The sequence below is a fragment of the Poecilia mexicana genome, unplaced genomic scaffold (assembly GCF_051168715.1).
Source record: "Poecilia mexicana isolate PSO_F unplaced genomic scaffold, ASM5116871v1 scaffold_18, whole genome shotgun sequence".
Taxonomy (NCBI): Eukaryota; Metazoa; Chordata; class Actinopteri; order Cyprinodontiformes; family Poeciliidae; genus Poecilia; species Poecilia mexicana.
In genome coordinates, this window is record NW_028263387.1 from 22,386,411 (window position 1) to 22,412,334 (window position 25,924).

The following is a 25,924-nucleotide window of genomic DNA, read 5'->3' on the forward strand; positions in this document are numbered from 1 at the left end:
AAGGGGAAAACTTGTTTGTCGGGGCATTGATGAAATGAACTGAGATGATTTTTTTAAAGGCTTTCTTTTTTCCTGAATTCAAAATATATGCAACAAATGACCAAAATGAGTAAGGAGAATGAATGCATGTTGAGGCTTAAGGCGGGAAAGAGAACAAATATTGCGACCAAGAAAAGGAAAAATAAAACAAAGTGATATAGTCTTATAGTGTTTAAGGTTTCTGCAGCACTTTAAAGAAGACAAATATGAAAATACATGGGCAAAAAGAAGACACTAGAGAAGATGAGGATGGTTTTGTGTTGTCTCGTTCTTTGTTTCTTCTTGTTTGTTGCTCTTTGGTTGAGTGTTGTTTACCTTTGCTGCGTTTCTTAATTATTATATTAATTGTGCAGAAGATGATTTTTATTCCTGCCAAAGCAACTCAAGTCCACTTTTCTCCTCTGCTGTTTGTTACATTTTCCTTTGGTTTGTATTTTTAAAAAAGCACTCAAATATTTTTTATTCGGACAACACTTTTATTGTGTGTGTTTGACAGATTTTGGAATTTTATATTTTATGAAAAATGTATATATAAATTTTCTGTAAGAACAGAAAAAGAACTTAATACAGTCGATTCAGCTTTTTTCTGTGAACTACACCCACAAAAATCAATTAAAATAAAACTAAAGTGGTTTGTTCTTAGAGAAATGTACATTTTAAAAACCGAATCATTTGATCCGTAGGTTTTTTTGTTTTTTTTTAAAGAGCCACAAGTGTCATCAATAATTAAAAAGAAACCTATAAGCACTGACGGTAAATATTTCTAAAGTCAGTTTTACAGCAGAGAACACAAACATAATGAGTCCTTCGTGGTATTTGGTACCGACTGAAAGCTTTGTTACCGGTGCAGAACGTAAACAGCACTGAACTTCCGTCTTCATTGTTTTCTGTGGCATCAGTCATGTGAAGCTGTTCTACTAAAGCTGACATTTTCAAAAGGTTTGCAGTGAAGGAATCTGACAGGAAACCAAACATGTTTGTGTCATGGAGACAGATTTCACAGCATGTAACCTGACCGAGCAAAGAAAAGAGGAAACCAGGGCGTTCAGGTACTTGGGGACACATTTGGCACCTGGGAGGCATAAAAAAGGTGAATTTAAACAAACACGCAAACAGAGGACATCAAAAAATACAAATATCTTGTTATGATGGATTATTTGCTGACATTGTGTAATGAGAAATATCAGTTTTAGAAAAGGTGGGGCAAAGAGAAGGTGTCTGAGTTGATCATTAACGATGCTGCCCCCTGTAGGGACACGGGGAAATTGTTCTTTTGCAATACTTGGTTACTTTGAATAAAAGACTTTCTGATACAAATAAGATTTTGTAAGGCTTTTACATCTGAAGTTTTATATTGTTTTCTTTTGGTGTATTAAAAAAATACACCATGAACCGATGTGCAAAATGCCAGAGATAAAACAGGTTAAACATGGATTTAGACATGGGCTTCCCATCCCTACTTAAACGTTAAAACATAAACATGACAGACACTTTCTGTAAAAGAAAAAAAAAAGAAAAAACACACCTCACTATTTTGGTTGTGTCTTTATTGTATTGTTAGTCTGAATGGAGAAGGGCCGTTTTCATGTGCAAACATTGGATCAATGGTCAACCAGTTTTCTGCTTCAGAGTCTACAAATATTCAACTTTGGGTTGACATGTTCAGTCACTGCTACGGCATGCCAAATAAACCAGGTATTTGCTCATTTATTTGGTACTTGTTCATTTATTCCATGGTTTATCCAACTAGAAAGAAAACATCCAAGTTGCATTTTAGTCAAATGCCTGAATAAACTTGTTGCAATAAGCAATAAATTAATCACCTGATAAATGAAAACAAATTCCTTTCCATTTGTCGTTTTTCTCTTTTTTTTCTACCAAAAACTGTATAAGAAAAGTCTCCAGTCTGTTGTTTTGGTCTCAACTAACCTTTTTTTAAGGACTATTTTGTTTAGAGACTTTATAGATTATTTTATTTGTTGTTTCTGTTGTTTATTTATTTTGGATATTATGTTTTCCAGTTACAGTGTGAAATGTTCTAGATCTTTAAGAACGTGTCATCTCATTATTATAACATCACCATTTCTTTATCCAAAAACTGTCCCTTAAAAGGCTTATTACTGGGCCAAGGGACATTTTACTGTTTGCATCAATTGGTGAACAATTTCTATCAGAGTATTCTGGCTTTGCAGTCTTTGTTCATATTCAACAAAAAGAATAATAACCTTTCCACTTCATTGATTCAAATTAGAATAACTCCATGATGCAGATGAGAGATTAAAGAAAAACAAGTGACATTAAATCATATTTCAGGATCAAGTTCATTCTCATATTTAGCCACTAGGGGGAGACTGTTGTAAATTTCACTGCTCCACTGCTGAGCAGCTCCACTATTATGTCTGATGGCAGTCCTTGTCTCATCAGCTCATCTTTGATCTGAAGATAAAACACATTATATAAATAATAAGCCACACAGAACGAAGCTAATGTGCATTTTCATGCTAAAAGTCAAAGTTGAGCTTTGGTGCTTTGAGCTAAATGGGTTCCACGCTTACAAATCTCTTAAGATAGAATAACATTTTTACTATTCAAGTACAAGAAATCAATCCACAAGATGAAAACAAAGTAATTTACCGCAGAAACAGCTGAACCTGTTGGACAAGAATGAAAATATTAAAGTGAAGGACTTACTGACTGACCAGGTTTATGATGGTTGCAGAGTCAGTCTCCATTGACAGTGAGGTGGAGATCTTTGCATTCAGAGCCAAAACATAATCTAGAAGTACAGAGAGTCAATGTTACTATTCACCAGGATAATTAACCCAGGGGTGCAGATGTAACAGGAGGGGCTGCAACAGGAGCAGCAGATTGAAGTTCATCACATTCATGAACGTAAATTAAATAATATTTGAATAAGAACTATAAATAGTGGCTATTTTGTACATCTTTTTTACACAATTTAAAAACACATTTTTGTGTGTCCACAGGACATAAATTTGATAATAAAAGGCTTCAGGAAACAGTCGACATTTACCAGGTTTGGTGATGCTCTCTAACTTCAACTTACATGGTCCTGCATCCAGCTTGGAGTTTAGGATGGAGGTTCTAGGAAGTGCAGTTGTTGTGGGCTGGTCGGTTGTAGGTAAGACTGCAGTCTTATTTGGTTGATGTGTGATCATGAGTGAAGATTTGGTTGTTATATTAGACATGAATGTCAACTTAGGTGGTTGTGGAGCAGCTGTAGTCAGAGGGGCAACAGGAGCTGCAACTGTGGACAGAGCAGAAGTTAGTCACTTTCTAGTAGAAAAGACAATATGCAGCTAAATAATATTTGAATAAGAAACCAGAATAGAGGCTATTTTGTAATCCAAGGACTAAGATTGGTCCATTTATTGAAAAAAGCGTAATCAATGTTTGTCCTAATTGTTGTCTTTCATTATTTATAATGGCTCTCAATAAAAAAACAAAACATCTGTTTCTTTGGCTGTTAATAAACATATTTTGTGTGTCCAAGGGACAAAAGGTTGACAATAAGAGGCTTCAGGTAACAGGCTACATTTACCAGGTTTGTGATGCTCTCTAACTTCAGCTTCACTTACACGGTCCTGGATCCAGCGTTGATTTTAGGATGGAGAATGAAGGAGGTGTAGTTGTTGTGGTGGATTGATTGGCTGTAGTTGTGACCATAGTTGTAGTTGGTGGAGATGTTGTGGTTTGGCTGGTTGTAGTTGGGAGCGTAGTTGGTGGAGTAGACTGGTAGTAGTTGTGAGCATAGACATAGATGTAGTTGGTGGAGGAGTAGTTGTTGTGGTGGGTTGTGTTGGGTTGGCTAGTTGTAGTTGCAGTTGGTGGATGTGTAGTTGTTGTAGGTAGGCTAGTTGTAGTTGTAGTTGGTAGAGGTGTACTTGTTGTGGATTGGCTGGTTGTAGTTGCAGTTGGTGGAGGTGGAGGTGTACTTGTTGTAGGTTGGCTGGTCGTAGTTGATGGAGGCGTAGTTGTTGTAGGTAGGCTAGTTGTAGTTGTAGTTGGTGTAGTTGTAATTGTTGTGGTGGGTTGGCTAGTTGTAGTTGCAGTTGGTGGATGTGTAGTTGTTGTAGGTAGGCTAGTTGTAGTTGCAGTTGGTGGAGGTGTACTTGTTGTAGGTTGGCTGGTCGTAGTTGATGGAGGCGTAGTTGTTGTAGGTAGGCTAGTTGTAGTTGTAGTTGGTGTAGTTGTAATTGTTGTGGTGGGTTGGCTGGTTGTAGTTGTAGTTTGTGTAGTTGTAATTGTTGTTGTAGGTTGGCTAGTTGTAGTTGTAGTTGTAGTTGGTGGAGGCGTAGTTGTTGTGGGTTGGCTGGTTGTAGTTGTAGTTGTAGTTGGTGGAGGCGTAGTTGTTGTGGGTTGGCTGGTTGTAGTTGTAGTTGTAGTTGGTGGAGGTGGAGGTGTAGGTTGGCTAGTTGTAGTTGTAATTGGTAGTGTAGTTGTAGGTGTAGTTGTTGTGGGTTGGCTAGTTGTAGTTGTAGTTGGTGGAGGCGTAGTTGTAGGTTGGCTGGTTGTAGTTGTAATTGGTAGTGTAGTTGTAGGTGTAGTTGTTGTGGGTTGGCTAGTTGTAGTTGTACTTGGTAGTGTAGTTGTAGGTGTAGTTGTTGTGGGTTGGCTAGTTGTAGTTGTAGTTGGTGGAGGCGTAGTTGTAGGTTGGCTGGTTGTAGTTGTAATTGGTGGAGGTGTAGTTGTAGGTTGGCTGGTTGTAGTTGTAATTGGTAGTGTAGTTGTAGGTGTAGCTGTTGTGGGTTGGCTGATTGTAGTTGTAGTTGGTGGAGGTGTAGTTGTAGGTTGGCTGGTTGTAGTTGTAATTGGTGGAGGTGTAGTTGTAGGTTGGCTGGTTGTAGTTGTAATTGGTAGTGTAGTTGTAGGTGTAGTTGTTGTGGATTGGCTGGTTGTAGTTGGGAGCGTAGTTGGTGGAATAGACTGGTAGTATTTTTGAGCATAGCCATAGAAGTAGTTGGTGGAGGAGTAGTTGTTGTGGTTAGTTGTGGTGGGTTGGCTGGTTGTAGTTGTAGTTGGCATAGGTGTAGTTGTAATTGGCGTAGGTGTAGTTGTAATTGTTGTTGTGGGTTGGTTGATTGTAGTTGTAGTTGGTGGGGGTGTAGTTGTTGTGGGTTGGCTAGTTGTAGTTGTAGTTGTAGTTGGTGGAGGCGTAGTTGTTGTGGGTTGGCTGGTCGTAGTTGTAATTGTTGTGGTGGGTTGGCTGGTTGTAGTTGTAGTTGGTGGATGTGTAGTTGTTGTAGGTAGGCTAGTTGTGGTTGTAGTTGTAGTTGGTGGAGGCGTAGTTGTGGGTTGGCTGGTTGTAGTTGTAGTTGGTGGAGGTGTAGTTGTTGTAGTTTGGCTGGTTGTAGTTGCAATTGGTGGAGGTGTAGTTGTTGTGGATTGGCTGGTTGTAGTTGGTAGAGGTGTAGTTGTTGTAGGTTGGCTGGTTGTAGTTGCAATTGGTGGAGGTGTAGTTGTTGTAGTTTGGCTGGTTGTAGTTGGTAGAGGTGTAGTTGTTGTAGGTTGGCTGGTTGTAGTTGCAGTTGGTGGTGGTGTAGTTGTGGGTTGGCTAGTTGTAGTTGTAATTGGTGGAGGTGTAGTTGTTGTAGGTTGGCTGGTTGTAGTTGGTAGAGGTGTAGTTGTTGTGGGTTGGCCAGTTGTAGTTGCAATTGGTGGAGGTGTAGTTGTTGGTTGGCTGGTTGTAGTTGGTAGAGGTGTAGTTGTTGTGGGTTGGCCAGTTGTAGTTGCAATTGGTGGAGGTGTAGTTGTTGGTTGGCTGGTTGTAGTTGGTGGAGGTGTAGTTGTTGGTTGGCTGGTTGTAGTTGCAATTGGTGGAGGTGTTGTAGTTGTAGGTTGGCTGGTTGCAGTTGGTGGAGGTGTAGTTGTAGTTGTAGTTGTTGTTGGGAGTGTAGTTGGTAGTGGAGAGGTAACTGAAGGTTGGGTTATTGGACTAGGATCTACAACTGGGCGGTCTGTGTAACTGGGTGGTGGTGTGGGTGTAGCTCCAGTTGGAGGGGGAACAGGCGCTGTAACAGAGCAGCAGATTCATCTTATCATTTCAGGAAATATCCAATTGAATTCAAACTAAAGACCAGAGATTTCCACTCACTGTTCTCAGTTTTCACAAAGACGCATCGAAGGTCAGACTGGTACAGAGAGCCAGAGGAGCTGGGAGGTAATCAGAGCAACAGCTTAGATGGAAAACTATTAAAGCAACTAATCAATTCAGTTTAAGTCTTAAAACAGCAACTTCAACAAAACCAATACACTGCAAAACACGGTTATGATTCTGTTGTGATGTAAAAATGTAAAATCTTGGCTCCAGCATCTAAATTTGTGCAACGTAATCTCTGGCTGGAATCAAGTTAACATGTTAACTGCTGTTGGGTCTAAGTTTGAATCTTTACGAGTCGAAATATGAGACAGTACATCCATGAAACATAAGTTTTACTTTAACTGCTGATAAACAGCTTCAGCACACGAGACTTCATGTTTGAAAACTGTTTGTTTTAACATTTATTATTTTATACAGTAAATGCAACGTAATAAAACAGGTACTAATTTGTTTACTCATTAGAATTTGTTCTCCCCTTCTGTGGAGCAAAAACAAGTTAGGTGAGTTTTCTTTCCTTATGTTTTGATCCGGAGCATAATAAGCAGTGTTCCCAGTTCATTTGCATGCATGAATGTTTATCCCGGTGATAATCCCAGGGCTGATTTTCCACAGCTGGTCACAGCATTTTTTATGAAAATGGGAGGTTTTTTCTGTGTTAAAATTATTTATTTCTCATTAAGTAAGAATAAATCTGGGTGAATTAAAATTATTTCTGGGGTTCCTCAAGGTTCCAGTCTTGGACCACTTTGATAGAGAACCACATTTCCAGCCAACTCAAAACTTTATGTCTTGGTGTCTCTACACTCAGTGAGTGTTTCTGAAATTTAAATGAGCAGATGGGTCAGAATGTCCTTCATTTTCATGCAAACCATGGAGATTATCATTGGTACCAAACATGCAAACCCTCAGCTAGACCCAACGGGGCTCATGTTCTGTAAACCCTCTGCTGTGAACCAGCCTTATTTCAATAAGCTGCACAGAGATGGATTTATAACTTAAGCTGTTTTCCTTGCATTAATAAGATAAAGCACTAACTTTGCCTGGATAACAAAGCAGGTAGTTTGGTTCAGTCCTGTGTCACTGGCTGATGGCGTCCATGTCAGGCTGAAGTTTCCTGATCCTGATGAACTCTTGGTTAATCTGCGCGGTCCGCTGAACAGGAGTGCAAAGGTCCTTTAATGAACAGGACATAAACAGTTTGTTACATTAACATTTCCAAAGCATCTCTACATGCATAACCAAAAGTTTTTGTTGCCATTGGCAGCATGTTTTCAATAACATCAGTAATGTTTGGACAATTCCTGAAGTTTTATAGGTTTTTAATTATATTTTTAGGCTAAGAGAAAATTTACCCAAAAATATTTTGTTAGTTTAATTTGTTTTTGAAGCATCGATGTTACTTAAATGAATTGGGTTTATTTAAAACAGCTTCAACTCTGTCTGAAAGGTGAACTTTATGAAGTTCCTGTATTGATCACTCACTCAGCCTGGGTTGCTTCTGCTCTGATGCTGATTTCCACAGCCTGGTTGACGTTGGCGTAGATCTGAGCTCCATGTTCAGGAGTTGGAGGCAGAAACCTGGGCAGATATTCACCTGCTGTGCAGGACGGAGCTGCAGGATCCACTGGAAGAAAATAAAGAAATGAATTAATTCAAGCTGAAAGGAGCTGGTCAGTTTGATCATTAATTCATACAACACGATATTTAATCTAACCAGATATTTCTCCAGCTCACCTCTGGTTAAATTTAATTTTCTCATTCCTTCATGTACTTTGGGTGAATCAAATGATGCAGTTTTACCTCTGAAAACAAACTGGACAGGGATTCTGCTGATGGCGTTGCTGGGAGTTTTCACCGACTGTAAACCACTGCTGTCAGTCAGAGTGATGGTCTGTCTGGGAAAATCCTCCAGAACCATCTGAACCGCATACGGACCTTCATCGCTGCTGTTAGTGGGACTGAATGACAGAGAACAAGACTGGAAGAGAAGAGAAAGGAGTACTTACTTACTTACTGACTGCAAATCTGATTTCTTTAATGTCAACATTTGACACTTACTGATGAGACACTGAGGACAGACGGAGGAGTGCAGGTGAAACACTCTGATCCGGCTGCATATCTGCATCTGACGTCGTCTCCATCCGGGTCAGAGACCAACAGGTTGATGTTCCTCTGACAGTTTGAAGGAACTCTGAGAAAAGAAACACAGAACATAATTTGCATGCAGTCCTTTCGTGTGTTTGATAATTTAAAACAAACAGGTTATTTTCCTCATCATTTTATGTTGTAGTTTCTCTACAGAACAAATTTAGTTACATTTATATTACACTGATTTATCCAATCACTTGTTTTTCATTGATTAATGTTCACTTTGAGCCAAAATGAATTTTCCCATTAAAGAATCAACTCGTCTAACTGATCTTGTTTAAAGAAATAGGAACAACTGTCAACTTTTTATGACGATAACAATCTGTTGCTTCATGTCTGTGGTTCAGGATCACTGATTCACAATAATCATCTAAACACTTTGCTGTCAATAAAATGGTGTGTTTTTAAACAAACTAACAACAATAAACAGAATTACCTGAATGTGGGGACGACGGCGGTTTGGGGCGATGAGTTTGGTTTGTTGATGTCGGAGCGGATTCTGTAGTCAAAGTGCAAAACTGCTTTTGACGTTTCAATCCCATTTCTGTTTTCTATCCAGTTTGTAGCATCAAACCTGCAGAGGATGATAAAGTTCTGCAGTGTAAGCATGTAACGCTCTCACTCTCTCTAGAAACAGACACAACCAGATGCTTCCTATCATCTGATTATAACCTAATCTGCCCAACTGATGAATCTGTCCTGCAGGAGTTTAGGAAACACTATAATAATATAAAATAAGTTTCCATTTAATGCTGAAGTAGACTTACTCTCCGTTCTTTTCACCCAGATATGAAGGGTAGTAACTCCAGCTGTATCCCTTCTGACACCATTCACCTCTGACTTCATCAACCGCATAAACTGGCATCCCGCTGCAGTCTCCATAACAAACCCGAGAGTCGAACTCGTCACATGAGCTGAAGCTCGCCTTAAAGTCTTTGACTGTCTGAATTCACAGAGAAGAGTTCGTACATACATCTTGTTTTTATTACCAGGATAAAATCTAACATGGTGTTTAACAAGGAAGCTCAACTTACTAGGTATCCATGGTTTCGAACGGAGTAGGTAAAGACTATCCCATAATAAGCAGCCTGAGCTCCGCTGATTGACAGCAGCAGCAACACAGGCGGCAACATGTTGACAGAGTCAAAGTCTCCAGAGAAAAAGCAAAAGTTTTCAGAGGAAAACGCAGTTAAACTTCACCAGACGAGCTCCGGTCCATTCCTGGAAAATGTCCTGGTCTGGATTTGCATTATGACCAGGATGTTACCTGGTTTGGGGAAACTTTCTGAAAGCGAGAGATAATATTCATAAGGGGAAACAGAGAATGGTCAGATGCCGTCACTGCAAAGGTCACAAACATTTTGTTTAGAAACACAAATTTATTAAGAGTTTATCTGTGAACAAAATTCAAAAATGTCAAAGTCTTCCAGTTTATTGATATGTAGTAGCGTCCATTAAAAGTACTCTGAAAATGGGCCTCTGTCTCTTTAAGAAGCTCCTCCTCTTTCCTGCCCTCCACCTGATTAAAATACATTCATGTATGTAATGCAGTTTATCAAAAAGGTTAAATTAAAATAAAAACTTTGTGTGGTTTGTTATGCGAATGTGTTTGCAAACCTAAACAAAATCTAGTAAAAACAATTTTGAACAAAGTAAAAATGAACTTAAGGAAACACATTTATCTGCTGGGAAACTTCCCTGAATTCAAGACAAATTTAAAAATGTGTTTGTTTTTTAAGTGGACCGGTTGGTATCAGAACCACAGTGAAACGGTGGAGCTTTATGTTTTGACTGGTTCAGTTCCCTGCTGTGTTTGTAGCAGAACATTGTGGTTCGGATGGTATGTGGCCCAGACTGACAGCTATGGGAGGAGCACCATAAACTTATCTCTTCATTGTTCTCTGCGGCGTCTGCCAGGTGAAACCCTTCTCAGAACTCAGAGCTGACGCTTCTTCGAAAGGTTGCAGTGATCGAGTTCGACAGGAAAACAAACATGTTTTTGTCATCAAGGGAGACAAAAACACTTTGAACTGCCTGGCAGTAATTTTGGACCAAACAAAGTAAAGAGGAAACCAAGGGGTGCAGATGTTCAGGGAGCTTCACCTGAGGGTAAAAGCTGGTGAATTTAACCAAAAATGCAAACAGAGCAGATAAAAGAGGACAAACATCTCGTCACACCTGACCGCTCATTGTCACTGAGAGGCGTGGCAGAAGACCAGGTGTCTGAGTTGTTCATTTAACTCGACGTTCTTCCTGTTGAGCTCCAACATTCACGATGCTGCGCTTGGTGCTGCTGCTGCTCGGCGGCACACACGCCACTCACTTTTTGGGCACAATGATGACCTACTACCCAAAGCAAACTCATGCAGATGGATCCGTAACGGTGCGTAATAACGCCATTTACCGGCATCTGCAGGTGGGGTTGGGTTTATCTTAACATTTTCACCTCTGACTCTGCAGGTGAGTTTACGCTACAAGCTGGGCTTCACCTCCTGCTACCACTCTGACATATGGAGCTGCCTCGGTTACTGTGGGAGCCTGAATCCCACCCTGCAGGAGGTCGACATGGAGCCCAGTGGAGAGTGGTGTCAGCGAGAAGGAACCATGACTACGGTCATTTTTCCAAGCTATTTAACCCAGCTTGTGTAAGATGCTTTTAGCATTTCTCTATATCTTGAGAGTAAACTATCTGGATTATAGACAGGCATATTTTGAGCTATGGTGTTTTTATTGGTTGGTTTTGGTTTTTCTTTCATTTTCTTTTGCTAAAAACGACATTTTAGTTACTTTTCTAGCAGTAAACAGACTTTTTTTGTGATCAGCTCCTGTCTGGAACCACAAGTTGTCAGAGGAAGCACAAGAACATTTACCTGCTTTAAAAAACGATATGATTATTTTCAAGACTAGTATTCAGAAGAAGCCTTATTACCATGTTTCTTTAATATGAGTTTCTTTTTTCACTAAAGGTTTGCGGGTGGCAACTGGATAGATTACATCCAAAATAACGTTGTGTCTTGGAGAGCTGAGACTTTTGTGGAACTGGGAATACGATCGGATACCAGGAAGCCAAACGCTTCCCCTCAGAGCACCATCATGCCAGCTGTGAGGTTCGCATCGGCACTACTCTGCTAAAACACAAAATATTACCAGTCTCTAAATATCCTAAATACACTTTAAATAAGACGAAACTAACTTAGGAGCTTGTTTTAAGCAAGTAAATCCTTAAAATTGATGAAAAAGTTCTAGGTCCATTGGCAGATTATTTATAACAAGGGAAAAATGTTTTGTAATTATAATCTGTCAATGGAATTAGTATTTCCTTATCATTTTTACTGAATTACTTACTGGAAACATACTCCGATATCTTGCTGAAAAGTAACTTATTTCTTAGTTTTGTCTTATTTCAGTGTATTAAGATATTTTTAAGATATTTTTCCTAGAAACTAGACCAACAATACTTGGTAGGACTTTCCGTTTTTGCACTGTACATGTTTTGTGGATGAAGTTTAGAGAGATAACTAAAAAAAAGAGCAGTATTACGTAACAAACTCTTAAAATATGTTTACTGTTGATCCCAAAGTTCAGTTGAAGCTTCCTTGATGAACCTGTTAGTCGACTTACTTAAAACAACTACAAGATCAGTCAGTTGATTGGAATTTGAGATAATGTTTTGGTTTTATTGAGGACAATTGATAAAAAATGTGCTTTTGTTCTGAAGATGACAATGTGAGTTTGAAGAAAGACAAAGATGGATAACACCTAAATAAAATAAAACAGTCATAAAGTCAGAAATAAGGGTAACATGATCAGAGCGTCAGAAAGGCAGAAACTTTGAGAAAACCAGAAGGACGACAGGCTCAGCGAGTCATAAAGACGTTTATGTTCCAGGTCAACGCTGACAGACAAAAGCTGGGATGAGAGGGGAAAGTTGAGCGGAGATAACAGCCAGTGACGTTTGTCTTTCAGGGTTCCTTCAAACTGTCAGAGAGATTACGACTTGATGGCGTTTGACCCTGACGGAGACAACGTTGAATGCAGATTTGGATCTGATTCATTGTATGAATGTAACCCTTGTGCTCCTCCGTCTATCCTAAACATATCATCGGTGAGGAAAACCTTCTGCAGGTTTATGCAGCATGAAATGCTTCCTCAGACTGAACCAGTGTTTTTCTGTGCAGTCCTGCACTCTCTCCTTCAACAGAACCAATAGCACCAATGAAGGTCCGTATGCAGTGCAGCTGGTGCTGGAGGATTTCCCAAAGCAAACAATTACACTGACCACTGTTTACGGGGTTCAAACTACCAAAACCACCAGTCAGGCCATCAGCAAAATACCACTCCAGTTTGTTTTACGTGGTAAGAGTTTCTATCTTAAACTCTCTGCAGTTTGGTCGGTTCTGTGACTTTAAACAGGGAGGCGCCGATGCCGATATGTCCGATACTGTGTGTGTAGTTGTCCTGTAACTATAAAAGTGCTTCGATACCAGCATGATGGGAGCTTCATTTCCCACAAATGAGACACATAAAAAGAAAGAGGATAAGACAAGTATGTACGCAGAGGAGCTGATAAAAATGGCAGAATGACTTTAGAGGAGGAGCTGAGCCGGCGGTATGGAGGCATTTCCAGGTGAACGAAGGTGACAGAAGATACGGCAGATGATGTTCAGCAAAGAGGAGAAACAAAACCTCACACTTTCAGTACAAGTAGTTTGATAAAACATTTGAAGAACTAATTTGATGGGAAGTTCAAGGTGATCCTCCCAGTAAATCACGATGTTGATTTTAGGTCATATCACCTTCATTTTTGTTTTCTCTGTTTCTTTACAGTGGACCCTGTGGTACCATCCTGCACAGAAGGATTGTTTCTTCCAAAGTTTCTACCTCCAACTCCAGCAAACAGAGCCAAGATGTCCACCAGGGTGAATCAACCCCTGGAAATTAGCATCGCTGCCGAGGCTGCTAATGCTACGTGAGTGACGACCAAAACATCTCCTCCATTAAAAATGTGGTTTAACCTTAAATACTTCATGTAAAATCCAGTTGTAGCTTTTGTGCAAATTCTTTTACAAGTTATAAGTTTTAGTATTACTGATGTTTATTTTGTAGAATCTGAATATTAGCAAACCTATCTAAATTCATAGATATTAATTTAGCTAAGTAAAAAGTTGGCATAAATTTGAGCACTAGATGGGTAAAATGCCTCCAATTTAGTCTTTGATATGTGTAAAATATGCATCAACAGGCTCTGATGGTATGTATTTGGAACATTTTATTGGTGCTTTTGACATAGAAAATGTTCCTGGTGATAGCTTGGCCCTGTTTCTTTGAAAATGCCATCTGAAACTCCTCACTGCTTTGAATTTGTTTTTTTTAATCTTAAGTATTCAACCTGTTACTAGAATATCACAGGTCTGTGTCATCAAGAAAAAAAAACTTATTTCAATTGTTTTCAATGAAATAAAGATTAAATCAAGACAAAGAACCAAACAAAATGGTTTGTTTTTGATAACTTCAGAAATGTGAATCAAAGATTAGAGATGACTGATAGTATTGCTGTAATCCACTTGTTGATGTCATTATTCTATGAAATTTACATTTTCTTTTCTCTGTTAAAGAATCTCTGAGCTGCTGTTCAGCGGGCCGGCCACTGTGGTTAAGACTTCATCAGGATCTGGAAACTTCACTCTGAGATGGACGCCATCAGTTAGTGAAGAAGGAGAGAGCCACCCCATCTGCTTCGTTGTCCAGGCAACGCTGAAGTGAGTATCTTCTCATAAAGTATCAGCTGGATTTTTTTTAAAATATACTGTATATAAAAATAACACAAGAAATTTAGTCAAACCCCAAATATGTGAAATGTGATGTATAATAATACAGAAATTATTTTTTAGGATAAAACAGCCCACAAATGATCTAAATCTGAGCATCATTCCTTTATAATAGTGAACAAAAAGAGCCGACTCCCATCAAATGAGTAGGTTTCCACTTTTTCCCTTTTCGGTGCTCAGCTCTCACTCTCGGTGGCTCCGCCCTCCTCAGAACTGTGTTTTGATTGGTTGTTTGGCAGCTTTTTTATTTTTCTCAAAAACAGGAAAGGATTTGAATGCCAACCTGCACTGAAGACATAGTTTAGTAACTGAACTTGGTTCTGTTTTGCTTGGTAGATTTCTGAAGGAAATCAACTTGAGCCACTTTTATCTGGAATCTCATTCTTTTGGTCATGATCCTTTGACCTGAGCTCACGTTTGGAATGAAAACATACCGGTAAATCACATTTGCTGTTTTTTATCCATCCATCTCCTGCTTCATGTTCCTGCTAAGGCCAGCAAGACGTCACGACACTTGAACTTGAGATAAAACCTGACTGCTGGGCCGTCAAAGACTCTCAGAGTTATCTCATAGCGCTCAAATCTTAACATAAACATTTCTGATCTGTGTGCCGATGGCATTGTTTTTTTCCACCGGTATCTTCAGCTTTTTTTCTGAATGACCCGGTGATAAGCCACTTATCATTATTAATTTTCAACACAACCCTAAGCTAACTGTTGCACTTTAAGCTCATGCTGCGTCAAATAGCCGGTGCACAGTTTGAGAAAGTCTGGTCCAGATTGAACTATTGCCTGTTTCAAGCATGTTGAGACACAAGAAAAGTGTGTTTTAATCTCTGGAAAAAGGAACGAATAGTGTTAAAAAGTTTTTTTTAACAACCTCGGTGAAAGACAGGCAGGTAAGCAGTGGGATAATAGAAAGGTAAAAGTCTGATCTGCAACAAACCAAAGGTTTTTGTTCAATATATACAGTTTTATTTGGTTTCCTGTTCTAATATTAACCCTCGATTGACTCAAATACTCAAAATTTTAAGATCTACATGCAGCTTTTTGCAAGGAAGTGATCTATGATCTACACCGATCTATCAGCAAGATATAGGAGCTTGTTTTAAGTCAGTAATTCCTTATTATTAATGAAAATGTTCTAGTTTCATTGGCAGATTATTTCACTTATGCAGAAATTGCCTTATTATAAGTAAATTTATCTGCCAGTAAAACTAGTACTTTTTTTTCATCAAAATTAAGGAATTATTAACTTAAAATGATCTTCCATTTCTCACGTTTAACATAGTTTTGTCTTATTTCAAGTGTACTGACATTTCCACTATAGAAACAAGACTAAACTATTAGTAGACAGTTGCTTTATTAAAAGAAAAACATAAATTGTTTTCTGTTGAATTGGCCAAATTTTTTTTTTTACCATTCTTGACTTGTGACCAAACAAAATCCATTTATGGATGAACAATCCATTTTGTTTGGCCATAAGTGGCCCCTGGGCCACACTTTGGACACCCCTGGCCTCCAGTTTGCTGCATTAATTCTCTCTTCACAGCTCAGAGAAGTACCACTCTGAGCTTCGATGCGTCATTGTGCAAGTCGAGCTGGGTGAGTAAACTCCCTGATCTCATCTTGATCAGTCAGTTCCCTTTGTGATGAACCTGATAATTACGTTTATTAAACATGTGATCAAATCTCCACTGACTGACTCTGAACCTTTAGGGACGGTGGTTCGAGTCAACATGAAGGTTTTGTCTTCATTGTCACAGGGAGGAATCGTCAATGAAGTCGTCCTGCAGAAGGTGAGTTTTTGTCTGAAAACTACAAAGAGTGTTGCTGGTTTTCCTCGTTTTTTTATCGCTTACAATGGGGGTGTCCAAACTGTGGCCCGGGGGCCGTTCCTGGACCTTGAGCTGACTTTGGTGTGGCCCAACAACTGCAATTCAAAAATGATGCAAATTTGGGACATAGGTGCAAATAAAGAGTTTTAATTTGTAATGATAGTAAAATTATTGCCAACAGAGTTGAAAGTTTTCTCAAATTATTTTGGGTTTAGTCTGGAAGCAAAAGCAAAAACTTTGTGAGTTTGAACAAAAGGCCAGATTTTAGTTTTTTGAACATAGATTTGTTATTCTCCAGATTAAAGATGAGCTGGTGAGTCTGGGGCTGCCGTCCAACAGCTCTCTGCTTGTGCTGAAAAGCAGCAGTGCGCTCGCCAACGCAACAGCGACCTCTGGTGTTTAATCATGGAAAGTGCAACGTGTCCACGCAGGTATCTGTGATTTTATTTTATTTTTTTATTTACATATATTTTCCAGCATATTTCCTTGAACTTTCTCTTTCTGATCTCATTTCAGGGGTTTTACTGCTGCAGCTTTTATATGTCTCATCATTGGAGTGAATATATTTACTGATTTAATCCACAATTTATGCCTTAAGTTTCGATCCATTTACTCAATATTTGTATTTTTGTAGATTCTACTGAGGTTTCCGTTTGTTTTTCTGCTTTTTGATAAATCATGCTGAATAGTTTTAGGTAGACACTCTTTGTAACTTTAAGTAATCTCAATAAAATCAAACATTTTGACTATTTTCTGTCTCCGTCTTGTGTTAGACTTTAACATTTCATAAGCATTTGTTTTCCTTTCTCTCAATTAACCAGATTATATAAAACATATTAACTTTCTGTATATTTAAATGTGTGCGACAAGTCGACACATCAAGTTGAGGCAGAGCAGATTAAAAGACATCGGTTTTATTTGGATTTTAACGAGCAGCATGTCAAGAAGACAAAAAAATACACAGGTCACGGTTTCAAGATCGTAACAACATCTTAAAGCACACAGAGTTCGGTTGTAAACTTGTTCATCAAGAAACCACAAGATATCCTCGAAACTGACAGCCGCAGGAGAAACATACAAACACTGACCTTTATTTTAAAAAAGACATTCTGTCAGCTTCAAAACTGCTTCTTCTGAACTGCACAGTAAGTTGTTTCCCTCAGAGTAAATAAAACGTTTTTTCTGGGTTTTATTGACAGCAGTTCTAGATCAGATACTTTTGGGTTTATTTAAAATAATAAAAACAAGTTTTATGAGCCAAAAGACTGTTTGAGTGGCGGCTAACTGTTAGCTTCTCTGTTTGTGCAGACGTTCCTTCAGTGCGCTTGTTTTGCTCACCTGTGTTGGATTTTTATCTTCACTAGTCGTTACACTGCAAAAACAAAATATCACCTAGTGCAAACGTCTCAGGACAATTGAAATAAGACAAAACTTATAAGTAACTTTCCAGCAAGAAATATGAAACTGTTTAAAGTTAATAATTCCTAAATATTGATTAGTTTTTCACTATAACATGGGAAAACTGCATTGTTACAAGTGAAATGGTCTCGTACTTTTAAAAAAAATCAATATTAAGGAATTACTCACTTAAAACAAACCACTACACTGCAAAAATATTAAAATAACTTCAGCAAGACAGGAGCTTGTTTTAAGTAAAAATATTCCTTAAAACTTCAGGAAACGTAAAAACTCCACTGGCAGATTTTTCCCTTATTATAAAGAGAAATAATCTACCAGAACTTTTTCCATCAATATCAAGAAATTACTGACTTAAAACAAATTCCTATATCTTGGAGAAAAGTTACCTGTAAATTAGTACATTTGAAATAAGACAAAACTAAGACAGAAACTAGACCAGATATACTTGGTAAGACTTGAGTTTTTGCAGTGTAACGGAGAGATGAATCAAAACAAGCGCACCCTGATAAAATAAAAAATAAATGGAGAAACAGATCAACTGCATTTATCACAACCAAGGAAACCAGCACCCTGATAACACACACACACACACACACACACACACACACACACACACACACACACACACACACACACACACACACACACACACACAGAGTCTGAAATGTTTTCAGGTGCTTCACTAAAATAAATTCAACTTCAAATGAAACTTTCAGTTTCTCTTCCCTTTCAAACCTTTTTACACATTAATGTTAGAAATCATAATAAATATCTCAGAGATTCATTGACGTTTCCCTTCATAATGAGTCAGTATAAAACATGAGCCTTCACACCCAGAACCAGAACCAGAACCAGGATTTACCACCGCAGACAGAAGTTATGAGAAACCTTCAGAAAGCATCACCCAGTCCCAAACTGGAAAATTAATGGAAACATACAAAATGTTCTTTTTCAGTTAAATAATGTTCACCATCTTTATGTTTTATAAGTTTTGTTTCATTGTTGCTCAGAACAACTTAAACTGAGGAAATGTTTCAGGTCCAGTTTAGTGATCCGACTCGTTTTAACCAAATATCTGGTTTTACTCTGGCAGAATGAAACTATTATTTAACATGAAACATGCTTTAAAAAACTTAACCTGCTATAATTTTGAATCTCTGCAAGTTTCTCATAATTTCTTTCCAATATTTTCGCCACATTTTTACACCGAGTGGCGCGTTAATGGTGCAGTGATAAAATTAACATAATTCACTGAAAATGTTTTTAAAAATCCTTTTATCTTTTCATTTAGCAGCTCTTTTTGTGATGCTTTATGTGAGAATAATTCATAAGCCAATAAAGCACCTGTGTGTCTGAACCCAGGCTGGACACACGATTCAAAATAACTATAAACACGTTTATATAAAAACACAAACGGGATGAAGCTGCCTTTGCTTTAAAACACTTTCAAAATGATCTGTTGGGGTTTTTAGGAACCCTTCATGTGCTCTGATTACAAACACTGTCATACTTTGACAGGTTAAAACTTCCCAAATGTTGGTCAGCAACAACAGATACTCAGTAAATGAAAAATGACTGAACAGCTAACTGACGGCTAGCTACGCTAGGCTAGTTGCAGAAATTGCTCGACTGTTGTCCTTGTCTGAATTAAATAAACCTGTTTAAACATAACATCATATTTTTTGTTAGGTTTCCATCTTTGGTTTGCTTATTTGCACTAATCCAGTTGAAATACTGGACATTTAAAAGCTCATTAAGTAAATCAGTTAGCTGTAGCGCTAGCTACAAATGCTAGCTGAGATCTAAGACACTGATTAGCTTCTTTATGACATTTAAAACTCAAACTATCTAATTCTCTACACCTAAATATTTGGTTTAAGTCAATAAATCTTAATAAAATCTGCAGAAACACTCGTTATTAACTTGGTAATGTGGGTGAATCAGTTCAGCCTAAACTGAAGCTAAAACTGCAAGTTGCCGTCTTAAAAATGCTAATATGAAAAAAAGAAGTTGACAAAATATTTGTGTTGTAGTGTTAGGGATATAAATTAACACTGTGAAACATTTTGCGGGAATCAGGTAAAATAAAAAAAGTAAAAGTACAAATTAGAGAAGGGCTGAAATGAGCAGAACCCTTAAACTCTTTTATCATAAATTAAGCAGAAATTCAAAAAATGTTGTGTGTGGAAAGGCAACTTCATCCCTTCCATAAAAATAAACATTTACAATCAGAGTTATAAATAATGTGAGTAATGGTTTCTTCAGTTGTGTAACAGAAAACACAGAGTGAGTGTATTCTGATTGAGCGAAAGTCATAAAAATAAAGATAAAAGTAGAAAACAAAACTCTTCATGGATGTTGAATCGCACCCGTTTGTGCTTAGCATTAATGTAAATCCCTAAATGTAACATACACATTGACTTATCGTGAAAATATTATTAAATCATCTAGACTTGACAGATTCATCAATTTACTTACACAAAATTAAACGACTGAAATACAAAATGATTCCCAATTTAACCTGATAATTTCATGTATATTCAAACGCAAATCATCTTTTATCCACATTTATAGAAGTTTCCTGAGTTTCTGAACTTGTAAAATTTCTCTTTAGGGACCAAAAACCCTTGTAGTAAACAGCAGGGGGCGCTGCTGACCAATTTAAAACAATAAAACGGCCAAATAAGTCAATCATGGTGATGAAACATAATGTTTTTGTTCACTGATGGTGTCAACAAAAAAAAGTCAAACAAGAAAGGAATTAAATTAATTGAGAAAAACTGTTTTCTTCTGCCTTGATGCTGAAGTCAAATTTAGCACAAACTGTTGAGTATTAAAGTGTCTGGTAGTGAAATTATCTGAAACATGAAACGGAAATATTTAGGCTTGTTTGGGAGTTTAAAGGTTTGTTGTTGGACTGCAGAGCAAGCATACAGAAAAACACCTGTGAGGTTTATCACAAAAAATGATCATAAACTATTTAATCACATGGTAAATTTAAACAAACTCCATAGTTCTGCATCCATTTGTACAGTTTATCGATTTTCCACTAAAAACTGGATGATAAAAGTCTTCAGTCTGGGATTTTAATCTCAACTAGTTGCTTTTTTTGAGGAACATTTTTGTTTACAGAAACTTCAGAAATCATTTTATTTGTTGGTTTGTTTATTTATTTTGGATATTTAAAATGTCTTCCTATTCCAGTGTTAAATGTTCATCTGAATTTGAAGTTTATTGATCTCGGCCAACGTGTTCTTGTATTATCATGCCATTATTACCAATATATTACTGGAAAATTGTCTCAAAACAACAATAAAATCGTTTATCGTAAGAACGTTTGACACAATTTATCGTCTGGAAAAATGTCTTGTTGCGACAGGAATACGGATCATCAGTATTTAGATCAGATTTATTGTTATTGGAAAGTGTTTTTCGCAGTGCAATAAGATTAGTATTTAATACCAAGTAGTAGTTTTGGTTGAGTATTTCATCATTAATTTTTGCATTTTGTGATTTTTAAAGAGTGATGTACCGAAATGTTAGTCAAAGTTTGAAACATTCGGTCCATCCCTGACGTACAAACTGCATGAGTTCTGCATGGTTACCGTTGAAACCAGGACAAAAGTCATTAAAAACGGATCGATTCTCCCGGTTTCCAGAGAAACGCTGCTATAAACAGACACAGAAAGATCTGAGGACGCGCTGGTCGGAAACTTCACAAGAAGCTCAGTGCCGTTTTCAGCAAAAAGTGTTGGATGAGTCTGAAGCTGAACCGCTTCTTCAGGTCCTGGAGGGTAAAACCGCTAGAACTCAGTGCATCATTCATTCATTCATTCATTCATTCATTCATTCATTCATTCATTCATCCATCCATCCATCCATCCATCCATCCATCCATCCATCCACTCGTTCATCACGTGAATGCAAACACGCTCTGCTCAGTCATCCCTTCTTCATTTTCACCTCTCAGCTGAAAGACGAGACATCATTTTTAGGCAGTAAAGTCATTCCTTCGCACACAAACATCCGCTCCTCCGCTCGCAGGTCGGAGGTCAGACGTCGTAGTCGGGCAGGGCGGAGTAGCTGATTCCTCCGGCCGACGGCGGGCTGGAGTGGAGCGGCAGCAGCCAGCAGAAAACCGAACCTGGACGAAGCGGGAAGCTGGTGAGTCGGGAATGTTCTTAGGGAATCGATCGGGATTTATCGATTCTCACCGAGTCAGGAAATAAACTCTTTAATTCAAACGCGATGAATTTGATTCAGAGAAAATTAAAACATGTTTACGCAATAAGAATCCCTCCTTCAAAGAGAACGTTTTAGCATGAAACGCACATCAAGGGTTTTTGTGCTTCCAACATAATAAATGAGCCTCGTCGGAAAATATGTTTTGTTTACTGAATATGAATGTAAATGTTAATATTAGAAGGAGATTATTCATTCAGTATGGTGCCAACATTAATGATAACCAGGATGAGGAGAAGTTTAACGTCTCCTGGGACTTTCACAGCAGGAGGCGCTGCGCTGAGTCACTGCCGTTGCTAAGCAACGCATCAAACCTTTAGATTCGTACGGTAAACTGGAGGTATTTCGTCTTTTTATGGTGATTAAAGTTCCCAACATTCTGCAACGAGCTCTAATTTGTCTTTTTTTGTGAAATATAAACATATTTCGGAGCGTTTCTGCCGTGACGCCAGGTTGGATATTTTCCAAATGAAATTACGGAGCCTGTCAGAATTCGCCTCACGTTACGGGAGCCGATAAGCGGGATCGTTAAGCAAGCGGAGGGAAGCGGTTCTGGAGCCCCTTCTCTAGTCGGGGTGAGGAGTTTTGGTGAAGACGGAGGCGGACGGAGACCCACCTCGACCGAAGACCTCCCTCAGCAGAGCCAGCTTGGGCTTGCGGGTGGCGTGCGGCTGCTGCGGAGCGGCGGAGGACGGCGAGGAGGAGGAGCTGCGCTCTCTGATCATCAGCCGGTTCTTCATCTGCTCGATGGGCGTCTCATCAGTGATGATGGAGATCAGCTGAGCGGAGATTATTGATTATTCTGACCATTCATCAAATAAAAACTGTTTTTATTTAACCCTTTTATATAAAGTAAAACAAATGCTTCAAAAGATGCAAATAAACAAATAATACAATTATGTATTTAAATAAGAAAATAAACATTTTTACTGTCTAATTTCTTTAGTGAACACTTGATCATTTGTAGTAAAGGATTAAATAAATGCTTCTAACACAAACATTTATTTTATTGATTTTTTTTTTATTTTTTTTTACAGAATTTGTACCAGGTGATGATTTTTAATTTAGAACATATTTACAGACAAAACTGTTTTTTTTTAATTATTTCAAATTAAAAATGCACATATTATGTTTCATAAAGCATTTCCAAGATACGTTCTCAAACCTTTCCAAACTTTAGAGACAAAAACAATACAACAGGTTCAATTTACTAGTATTTTATACATTTTTTTACATCTTTAAAAAATAATAATCTGCCAGTGTAACTAGTACTTATCTAATCAATATTCAACAAGTATTGATTTAAACATGTCTATACTTGCTGAAAAGTTGCTTTTAAGTTATTTTTGCCTTATTTCAAGTGGAACATGACACTTCCAGTAGAAACTGGACTTGGTAAGATGTTGTGTTTTTGGAGGTGAACGAGTCCAGGATCAGTTCAGAACAGAACAGAGTCGGTCCTACCTGATCGTAGAAGATGACCATGACGAACACCCCGAACAGCACCGACTCCACCAGCAGGATGAGGTAATGAGCTCTGACCCGGAGACAAGAGGAAACGCCAGTGAACAGGAAGCTTCCACACCCACAGCGGCGCCCCCTGCTGTCCACTGAACTCACACTATCAGATGTTTGCTCGGCGACTCTTCTCCCTCTTTGTCGGCGTCGCCTTCCCTCTCGTTCCGGATCCGCCACATCCAGGCCCACACCACCAGAACCATGGAGTACAGGCTGGCGACGCCTGCATGCGCACAAACGAAACGCTCAGCCGGGTCTGAGCTGGGAGCCAGTTCAGGTCTGGTCCCAGTGAACCAGGCAGTTTGGGTTGACTGGTTGTTGGTAAAGTGACTAAAGGCGGAAGAGCTGCTTGGGTTTTTATTTTTAAATGACAGTAAATATGCAGAGAACAGATTTCTGTAGCGACTCACCGGTGTAGAAGAGAAACTGGATGAAATATTTCTGGTTCAACTCCCCGACGCAATTATTGATCCTGGAAAATGGAGGAGGAGGAAGATGAAGAAGAAGATTTCACAATCAATCGATCGATGGATGGATGGATGGATAAATCAACAGATGGATGGATGGATAAATCAACAGATGGATGGATGAGGGAACTAATGAATGGATGGACAGACGGTTGGACAGACGGTTGGACGTGTGCGGTTGGACGTGTGCGGTCTCACCAGGGACAGTGGTGGTCCATGCGGCGGATGCACCGCTGGCAGACCCTGCAGTGGTGCGCTCTGGGAGGTCTGTAGATCTCGCAGCGGCTGCACACCGTCCAGCCGTCACAGCTCTGACAACAACAACCACCAGAGGCTCACTGAGGTTCTGCAGAACCGACCGAGTCGGACCGGGTCCCCTCAACCTTAAAACACCCAGCAGAACCCAGCAGAACCCAGCAGAACCCAGCAGCATGGGCCGGTTTAATTCTAGCAGCAGCTGAAACATTTTAGCTTCAGTTACTTTTTAACAAACAGATCCATCAGGTCCAATCAGAATTTAAGAAAGCGGCACATTTTCAACATTTAAGACGCTAAAACAAGAAAACAGTCCAACTTGATCAAATTCAGCCACCAGAACCTCCTTCACTTTTGAACAGAGATGCTGAGAAACCGACCCGCTCGTTCATCCGAGACGGCTGAGATCGCAGGTCTGAGAAGTCCAAGGCCGTGTCCGGGAGCGGCACCATGCCTGGAGACAGATATGAAACGCCAAACACACAGTCAGATTGCTACAGTTTTGTTAAAAGTTACTTGTGAGTTAGTTGTGTTTTATTTTAAATGTACTAAGATATTTCCATTAGAAACAAAAATACTTGAAAAAATGTTATGTTTTTGCAGTGCTGTCTAAAATAAGTACTTTCTATGTTATGTTTTAGTTGAGCTTTAAGTTATATTAACGTTTTACCCGATAATCTGCTGAACCTGAAATGAAACTACAAATCTAATGGACTACAAAACCCTGATTAGCTCTCTTCAATGCAAATATTTTAAACATCAAAGTAGTTGGTTTAAAAATAAAGTAAGTCTGACAGTTGAACTTAAACTCTTTGTGATGCATGATTACAAAGACCAATCATCGCAATAGTTACTCTGAAGATAAGCGTCTGTAGCTGAAGGTTTTAGTGACTTCGACCAACCAGGATCTGAGAAGACGGCTTTGGAGTGGCAGGCCAGCAGCAGCAGCAGGATCAGGTTGAACAGGGATCCATGCAGCATTCCCCAAACGCTGCCGGAAAGAAGCAGCAGGAGAAAAATCACTTAGTGCCTCAGAAAACAAACATTTACTATGCATGGATTTTGTATAGCAGCTTCGTTGTCATGTGATAAACAATGTGCAGAAAGTGTCTCTATCATGACTGATGGCTGGGTCAAATGATCACATGTAAAGAAAAAGAGAACTGAAAACAGCACGATGTTGTTTTTGTTTTGGTTTTAACCAACACTTAAAAAATGTTCAAAGCTGTCCCCAACAAACTGCATCAGAAACGAGTTTATACTTCAGTTGAGCTGTTTTAAAACTATTTATTCTTTTTCACATTCAAGAGTTTTTGTTGATCTATAAAAATACACAAACAGGAAGACATCAACTGACGTAAACACAGTTAGCAAACAGCTAATGTTTTTGTTTTTTTGTCCCGAAGGCAGATTTTAAAAGGATTTCTCTGATTACAAATATCCACCTTAAATTCACCCACTCACTGATATTTGTGATTAAAAGTAAAATATATATACATAAATAAACGACCGTTTTCGGAGTAGACTCGGGATGCTGTCAGACCTGTTTGCTAAATGAATGGAGAAGCAGCGAACAGGAACAGACGTCATGTCGGCTGTTTTAAACGGTTTAAACGAGATTAAAACTTCCATTACTGACCTCTCAGCATAGGCAGGGATGAGAACATACTGTATGACCACATAGTCTGCGTAAAACACGCTGAAGTAAGTTAAAACCAGGCAGATAACACCACAGGGATCTCTTCTACAGCGTAAAAACGCCATCTTTCCGCCGGGCTCCGCCCCCTTCTGGACGTTTATCGATTACGTCAGGACATAACCTGCCGGTGCATTCGCGGGCCGTAGGAAACTAGAATATCAACTAGCTTAACCTGTATTTTAGTTTTAAAAGTTAAAACAAAAAGTACCAAGATAACATCGCAACAAATACGTTTTGCTTCACAGATGTATGTGTCAAGCAAATCCCTAATCATAAGGAAAATATTTAAAATAGCATATTCATTTGTTTCAAAAATACAAGTTTTGAAAAGCATTTAGATTCAAAATTAT

The 25,924-nt window shown here is 38.7% G+C and overlaps 4 protein-coding genes and 1 long non-coding RNA gene across 5 annotated transcripts; 1 reads left to right on the plus strand and 4 right to left on the minus strand.

Annotated features, from left to right (window-relative positions):
• Nucleotides 1-1,569: 1,569 nt before the first annotated feature.
• On the minus strand, nt 1,570-3,399 carry LOC106919228 (uncharacterized). The gene is made up of 3 exons (XR_015766183.1): nt 3,107-3,399; nt 2,739-2,815; nt 1,570-2,475 (listed from the first exon to the last, which is right to left on the minus strand). It is a non-coding gene; the product is annotated as an uncharacterized LOC106919228 (long non-coding RNA).
• Nucleotides 3,400-3,630: 231 nt separating this feature from the next.
• LOC148154183 (uncharacterized) lies at nt 3,631-6,075 on the minus strand (the record flags this gene model as incomplete). Its single annotated transcript, XM_088016051.1, has 1 exon — nt 3,631-6,075. A coding segment is annotated over one exon (2,445 nt), but the record flags the coding sequence as incomplete, so codon positions are not given.
• A 1,563-nt stretch (nt 6,076-7,638) lies between these two features.
• Nucleotides 7,639-8,383, minus strand: LOC106919227 (uncharacterized). The gene is made up of 3 exons (XM_014989457.2): nt 8,219-8,383; nt 7,961-8,138; nt 7,639-7,784 (listed from the first exon to the last, which is right to left on the minus strand). Exons 1-3 carry the CDS (start codon nt 8,381-8,383, stop codon nt 7,639-7,641), a joined length of 489 nt encoding a protein of 162 aa, XP_014844943.2.
• A 1,903-nt stretch (nt 8,384-10,286) lies between these two features.
• LOC106919246 (uncharacterized) lies at nt 10,287-16,723 on the plus strand. Its single transcript, XM_014989477.2, has 11 exons — nt 10,287-10,691; nt 10,769-10,953; nt 11,275-11,415; nt 12,275-12,413; nt 12,487-12,664; nt 13,136-13,277; nt 13,924-14,067; nt 15,689-15,741; nt 15,856-15,935; nt 16,273-16,405; nt 16,491-16,723. Exons 1-10 carry the CDS (start codon nt 10,584-10,586, stop codon nt 16,375-16,377), a joined length of 1,275 nt encoding a protein of 424 aa, XP_014844963.2. The 5' UTR covers nt 10,287-10,583; the 3' UTR covers nt 16,378-16,405; nt 16,491-16,723.
• Nucleotides 16,724-16,872: 149 nt separating this feature from the next.
• Nucleotides 16,873-25,659, minus strand: LOC106919242 (palmitoyltransferase ZDHHC3-A). Its single transcript, XM_014989471.2, has 9 exons — nt 25,515-25,659; nt 24,778-24,866; nt 24,256-24,329; nt 23,819-23,931; nt 23,564-23,625; nt 23,256-23,376; nt 23,100-23,172; nt 22,252-22,414; nt 16,873-21,537 (listed from the first exon to the last, which is right to left on the minus strand). Exons 1-9 carry the CDS (start codon nt 25,637-25,639, stop codon nt 21,446-21,448), a joined length of 912 nt encoding a protein of 303 aa, XP_014844957.2. The 5' UTR covers nt 25,640-25,659; the 3' UTR covers nt 16,873-21,445.
• Nucleotides 25,660-25,924: the final 265 nt, after the last annotated feature.